Source organism: Scardinius erythrophthalmus, assembly GCF_964197995.2.
Source record: "Scardinius erythrophthalmus genome assembly, chromosome: 13".
Taxonomy (NCBI): Eukaryota; Metazoa; Chordata; class Actinopteri; order Cypriniformes; family Leuciscidae; genus Scardinius; species Scardinius erythrophthalmus.
In genome coordinates this window covers 2,483,603-2,491,102 of record NC_138233.1, presented here as the reverse complement: position 1 = coordinate 2,491,102, position 7,500 = coordinate 2,483,603, and the positions used below count along the sequence as shown (strand labels likewise).

General features: G+C 44.7%; 1 protein-coding gene across 1 annotated transcript in view; it reads left to right on the top strand.

Moving 5' to 3' along the window:
* The first annotated feature begins 1,677 nt into the window (after positions 1 to 1,677).
* fat4 (FAT atypical cadherin 4) overlaps positions 1,678 to 7,500 on the top strand; it is a 102,454-nt gene continuing 96,631 nt past the window's right edge. Inside the window, exon 1 of the mRNA XM_081383239.1 lies at positions 1,678 to 7,214. Within this exon, the coding sequence (XP_081239365.1) occupies positions 2,109 to 7,214 (5,106 nt within the window). The 5' untranslated portion in view covers positions 1,678 to 2,108. The remainder of the gene's footprint in view (positions 7,215 to 7,500) is intronic.

The window sequence follows — 7,500 nt, the reverse complement described above, 5'->3', positions numbered from 1 at the left end:
ACTACACTATCAATCTGTTAACATAATTATATAATGGCGCTGATTGACGTGAACCAACAACAGTTGTATTTTTGTTCACTACTGTATATAATGTATTGCTAGCTAATGCATTAAATGTCTTTAACCAACGGGGCATTATCGTAAAGTTTTATTTTGGAGGACAGACTTCACTAAATTCATTTACTACGGCACACTCTAAAAAATGCAGAGTTGTTAGAAATGTAACCCAACGGCTGGGTTTTCCGTATTAGACCCAGATTTGGGTTGAAACAAGTGCAGTTTTGAGCTATAGATGTTTGAAAGCAGAACACTGGACTGAAGCAGTTCTTGCGTATGTTTGCATGGTGAGTTTTTAGTTTTTTTCCCAAAAGCAGGAATAATTTCTATTTTAAATCAGTTAGTCAATGAATCAATAAAGTCTCGAACGCTTCCTGGTGCATTTGTGTACTTATTTGTTCTTCAAGTAGGTCAGTGGAGCATGAATGCTGCATTAATGGGCTAAAATTAGCCTCATCAGACCCAGCAGACGTTTTTAATTAAAGAGAAAAGAAACATCAAGGCATCGGGCCCAATTAAAAGATCAGCACAAACAGAATAACCATACAGGACTGAACACAGGGAGATTAGTGGAACGAGGACAGATCCAGGCGGATAATCCGATTTACTGTCTGATGGTGTCCGAGAACCGGATCTGCTGGACATTTCATTTCCACTCAGATAAGAAGCTTTATACTACCAGTTAATAAAGAAAGGATATTTTGACCCCTGCAATGCTTGATTAGGCTTCATCTCATCTGTTAAACTCTAGACTACAGTATCTGACCGCTAGATGGCGCCACGCGCTGCTGAATCTCGAACTACAGGGACGCTTCATTGAGGAACTGTTGCTTCTGATTGTGTTTGTAACTTAATAAACTAATAGAGCTCATTTCCCAACCGAGCATGAGAAACTCTAATATGAAAAAAATAAAGCTTGTGATTTTCAGCACCAAAAACAACGTTCTTTAAATATAAAGTTATTGGGGGGAAAAAATCATTGTGATCAAATAAAACAAAAGCAACATTTACAAGCATTTGCTAAACATTTTTTTTAATACTTTACAATAACATTAACATCAGTTAATGTTTAAACTAACATGAACATAACCATTTGTTACTGTTTTTGTTAACAAAAATACAGTCATTCATTGTTTGTTCATGTTAGTTCACGGTGCATTATCTAATGTTAACAAGATTTTAATAATGCATGTTGAAATTAACATTAACAAAGATTATTACATGCTGTATAAGTGTAGTTCATTATTAGTTCGTGATAATTAATGTTGTTAACTAATGAACCTTATTTTAAGCGGTAAGTGTTACCAAATACATAAATGTATTTATTGGAGAGTTATAAGTTTATAAGTTAAGTTGGGAATGTTATTGTGGGCACATAACGGTACATCCAATACCTGGAGCGCAACTCGCTTGTAATATTCAGTCCATGCGGTGATTGACATCCTCCTCGTCCAATCAGCAGCCGAGGCGATGACTTTACAATAGAAAGGGGAGCCAGAGAGGGGCGGGGTCTCACACAGAGAGCCAATAGCAGGACAGGAGGGCGGGCACTTTCGCAACTCGGGCTTTTGTTCTCTGTCAGGGCAGTAAAGTGAAGTTTGGTCACCGTTATTCCGCGGGACATCCCGTATCAGAATCACAGGGATAATATTAGAGCTCCTTTATTTCCTTCAGGAAAAACTCTTGTGCAGTGTGAGACCTGAGGATTTTACTGACGGCGAACTTTTCCTTTCTCCTCACAATGGAAACTCCATCATCATCTTCCTCATCATGAGAGGAACGCGTTGAGTTCTACAGGGTGAAATTCTGACAGGATTTTACTGCATGCGAATGAACTCTTTTTCCTCCCGTAAAAGGATTTTTTGAAGGATTAAACCTGTGGAATTACAACAGTGAGAACTCAACTTTACCTTAAGTTTGCTTAAAACACCAAACGCGGATACATTTGGATACATATTCATCTTTTTTTTTCTTTCTTTTCTTTTTTGGATACAATGCAAATGTGAGTTGAATGTATCAGGCTTGGAGAAACCCTGACTGGATCTGTGATCATGGCGCGTTCAGGTACATCTATGGACACTTTGCACCTCATTTTATTCGTTTTATGGACTTTATCGCGCTATTCTTTATCCAGTCAAGTTCGGCAGGAGTTTGAGGTTCTGGAAGAGCAGCCAGTGGGCACATATGTGGGCACTATCAATACCAAACCCACTTTCACATACAGATTCAGCGAACAACACAAACTTTTTTCCATCAACGCCACGACGGGCGTCATATACACGTCCTCAGTGATCGATCGAGAAGTTCTGCCGAGTAATATCATTAATGTTGTGGTTTTATCCAGTCAGCCGACTTACCCAACTGAAGTGCGCATCGTGGTTCTGGATATTAATGATAACGCGCCCGTGTTTCCCGACGCGTCGATCGTGGTGTCGTTTAAAGAGGACGCGAGCAACGGGCGTCAGGTTATATTAGACACCGCGACGGATTCAGACATCGGGACCAATGGAGTGGATCACACGACTTACCGAATCATTAACGGGAACGATCAGCGTAAATTTCGCCTGGATATCACCGTAAACCCGAGCGGTGAGGGCGCGTTTCTGCACCTCGTGTCCACAGGAGGGCTTGACAGAGAAATAACCCCTTTCTATCAGCTCCTAATCCAGGTTGAAGACAAAGGAGAACCTAAAAAGTTCGGGTACCTGCAGGTAAACGTCACAATTCAGGATATAAACGACAACCCGCCTGCGTTTGACCAGGACCAGTACCAGACCAGTGTGTTTGAGGACTCTGCCATTGGCTCCAGTGTGCTTCAGATATCAGCCACAGACTTGGATGAGGGTGCGAATGCTGATATTACATATTCTTTAGATGAAGGAACTCCATTTCAGATTGACCCCAAATCCGGGACTGTTATTATAAAGGACGGGTTAGATTATGAGACTAAGAAAGAGTATTCCCTAACCATCCATGCTGTAGATAACGGCATTCCCTCTCTCTCAGTCAGGTCTGAAGCCACTATCAAATTGCTTGATGTTAATGACAACGACCCTGTTGTTAAATTTCGCTACTTCCCTACAACGTCCAAATTCGCTTCGGTGGATGAAAACGCACAAGTTGGGACGGTCGTAGCGTTATTGACCGTTTCTGATTCGGACTCGTCTACCGCTAACGGTAATATCACGGTTTCGATACTCGGTGGAAACGAGCAGAGACACTTTGACGTCCACAGTTCGCCCGTCCCAAATCTGAGTCTAATCAAAGTAGCAAGTGTGTTAGACAGAGAGAGAATCTCCTCATACAACCTCACTGTTTCAGTGTCAGATAACGGCAAGCCCGTGTCTCGCTCGTCTTTCGCAAGTTTGGTCATATTTGTGAATGATATTAACGACCATCCGCCTATATTTCAGGAAGCTGTGTATAAAGTAGACATAAGCGAAGACATTCCCAAAGGCAGTTACATTAAAGGGGTCTCGGCTACAGATGGAGACTCCGGGCAGAACGCCAATCTCCGTTACTCACTTGTGTCTGGAAACAGTTTGGGTTGGTTTGCCATCAGCGAGAACAGTGGTTTGGTGACCAGTGCGGCAGAACTCGACAGAGAAAAAGAATCTCAAATAGTGCTAAATATCAGCGCTAAAGACCAAGGTCTGCAGCCGAGAATCTCCTACACCAAACTGATTGTGAATATAACAGACGTTAACGATCAAATCCCTACTTTTACGCAAAACACATATCACGTTTCGCTAGTCGAACACTCCCCTGTCGGATCTGAGCTTGTGGTGTTGTCCGCGACGGATTCGGATCTCGGGTCAAACGGCACGATCCGATTCTCATTTGATACAGAAACCCCTGTTAGCGTTCAGAATCAATTTAGATTAGATGCGATTTCAGGCCGTTTGAGTTCAGCAGCTGAGTTAGATAGAGAAGAGGAAAGCTCTTATCTTCTGCACATCAAAGCCACCGATGCAGGAACGCCTCCCCTTTACTCCAACTGCAAAGTCAATATCACACTGAAAGATGTTAACGATAACAGCCCGGTGTTTTACCCCGTGCAATATTTCGCTAACGTTAAAGAAAACGAGCCGTCCGGCTCATTCGTGAGTGTTGTAACCGCTTCCGATCCTGATTTGGGTCGCAACGGCACTGTTAAGTACGCCATCACTGCTGGTGACTCCTACAAGTTTCACATTAACAGTAACTCTGGTAAAATCACGACTCTAGTGCCACTTGATAGAGAGGAAAAAACCGCGTATCAGCTGCAGGTTTCGGCGACCGACGGAGGCGGGTTGCGTTCGCGCACACACGCTATAGTCACGATCACGGTTATAGATACGCAAGATAACCCTCCTGTATTCAGTCAGAATGAATACAGCTTCGTTATGTTTGAAAATGTGGCGATTGATAGCATTATTGGCACTGTATCGGCCACAACGGTAGATCTGAACACTAATATCACTTATTTAATCGCTTCGGGCGACCAACGCGGTTTGTTTGATGTTAAACGCGGCACTGGGCAGATCATAGCTTCGGGTGTTATAGACAGAGAAGAGCAGGCGTTTTACCAGCTAACGGTGGTCGCTAGGAGTGGGGAGGTTACAGGGGAAGCGGTAGTTAATATCACAGTGAAAGATTTAAACGATAACGCACCTCGTTTTATTCATGCTGTCGAGCACGTTAGCGCTGTTGAAAACTGGGCCGCCGGTCTTCATATATTCCAGGCGAAAGCTTCGGATCCGGATGAGGGCACAAATGGCATGATCGTGTACAGCCTCAAACAAAACCCTAAAGGTTTGTTTCACATTCACGAAAAGCACGGATTGATCTCTCTCACCGGCCCCCTAGAGGTCACAACCAGTTCCTACCAGCTGGAGGTCGTGGCCTCTGACCTCGGCGTCCCTCAGCGCACATCCAGCTTTATTCTCACTATTAGCGTGTACGACGTAAATGACAACGCGCCAGTGTTCGACCAGCTCTCCTACGAAGTCACCATCTTGGAATCCGAGCCGGTAAATAGTCGTTTTTTTAAAGTGGAGGCCAGCGATAAAGACTCTGGGCTCAATGGGGAAATTGTGTATGACATCACAAACGGGAACACGAATGACGTTTTTGGGATTTTTCCCGATGGACAGTTGTATATTAAAGCAGATTTGGATCGAGAAGTACAAGATCGGTATAGTTTATTAGTGGTGGCCAAAGACAGAGCCGTCGAGCCGCTGAGCGCGAGCGTTAATGTGACGGTTCTCCTCGACGACGTCAACGACAATCGTCCGCTTTTCAATAGCACTAATTACGTGTTTCACTTCGAGGAAGAGCGGGAACGAGGATCTCTCGTCGGGCGTGTCTTCGCTGAGGATAAAGACTTCGGGCCGAACTGCGAAGTCCGTTACTCCTTTGAAACGCCTCAGTTGAATTTCGAGCTCAACGCCATCACGGGCGTGTTGACTAGCACGCTACAGTTTGACCGTGAATCTCTCATGAGACAAAGAGGAGCTTCGGTGTTCAGTTTCACAGTCGTTTCTTCCGATCAAGGCCTTCCCAAGCCTCTCAAAGACCAGGCTAAAGTTCAAGTCTACATACAAGACATCAATGACAACCCACCGAAGTTCACCAAAGACATTTACCAGGGCTCAATCTCTGAATCCGCACCGAATATGACGCAACTGCTCCGAGTCTCTGCCTCAGATGTGGATGAGAATAAAAACGGACTTGTTCGCTACGACATAATAGAGGGAAATGAGGAAAAACAGTTTAGCATTGATGGCAGCTCTGGTCAGGTTACGCTAGTGGGAAAACTAGACTTCGAGTCGACGCCCTTTTACTCCCTTAAAATTATAGCTGAGGACTCTGGGATTGTGCCTCTGTCATCCACTTGTGTGCTGAGCATCAGCGTTCTGGATGACAACGATAACTCTCCGTCTTTTCCCAAATCAACCCTCACAGTGGATGTGCTGGAGAACATGCGGATTGGAGAGCTAGTCGCCTCGATAACTGCCACGGACTCTGATTCGGGATCCAACGCTGAAATCACATACAGCATTTCTGCTACAAACAACCACGGCACTTTCAGCATCAGTCCCAACACCGGCAGCATCTTCCTAGTCAAGAAACTTGACTATGAAACTCAGTCCCTTTACAAACTCAACGTGACGGCTAAAGATAACGGAAGGCCGTCTAAGTCTTCCTCAATTCCGGTGTTAATCCACGTGAGGGATTTTAACGACAACCCTCCTGTTTTTACACCAGGTGACATTTTTAAGTCAATCCCTGAAAACCTCCCGCTCTCAACCTCGGTTATGACTATAACGGCTCACGACACGGACGCCGATATCAACGGCGAGCTCGAGTACTCGATCGTCCAGCAGACACCCAGGGGTGCTCACTTTAGCATAGACCCTTCGTCTGGCGTTATCTACACGAATAAAAACATCGACAGAGAGTTCTCAAACCTTTTTGAGCTTACAATCAAAGCCACCGACCAAGCCGTGCCATCCGAGTTTCGCCGTTTCGCTCTTAAAAACGTCACTATATGGGTGACGGACCAAAACGACAACATCCCGACATTCATCTCCCAGAATGCACTAGTTGCAGAATCTAACATCGTGATCGGATCCATTCTGACAACTGTGATCGCTTTTGATCCAGACGAAGGGGCGAACGGAGAGGTGGAGTACGAACTTGTAAGAGGAGATTCAGACACGTTTATAATGGATCGCTACAGTGGAGATATCAGATTAGCATCTCAGCTCGTTCCCTCAAAGCTCATCTATAGTTTAACCGTGTCGGCTACGGATCACGGCACGGATCGCAAAACCTCACGTACGGAGCTAACCATACTCCTTCAGGGTACCGATGGCCCGGTTTTCTCCCAACCCAAATACATCACCAATTTAAAGGAAGGCCAGCCGCCGGGAACCAACGTTATCTCTCTGGACGCCTCCAGTCCTCGCGGCACCGGCACCAAGGTGGAGTTTTTTATAGTTTCGGTTCGTAGCGGAGGGAAGGCCGCGGGCCGACTGTTCACCATCGGACGCCACACCGGGATGATCCAAACGGCTGCCGAACTGGACCGGGAGCAAGGCTCGGATCTGTACTTGCTGGACGTGTACGCCATCGAGTCCGACGCTAGCCAGCCCAGAACGCAACACGCCGAGGTGAGTTTCTGTTTTTTTGTTGGTGTCAGTGATTGATTTTGATGGTTCTTCCATGTTGTGTGAAAGGAAATCTAAGGCAGTGTACAATATCACCACCAGTCAAAAGCAGTTTCTGCTCATCAAAGCTGCATTTATTTAAAAAAAAAAATAATAATAATAAAAAAAAAAATATATATATATATACGAAAAAAAAAAAAATATATATAGTAAAGTGTAATTTATTCCTGTGATCAAAGCTGAATGTTCAGCATCATTACTCCAGTCTTCAGTGTCACATGATCCTTCA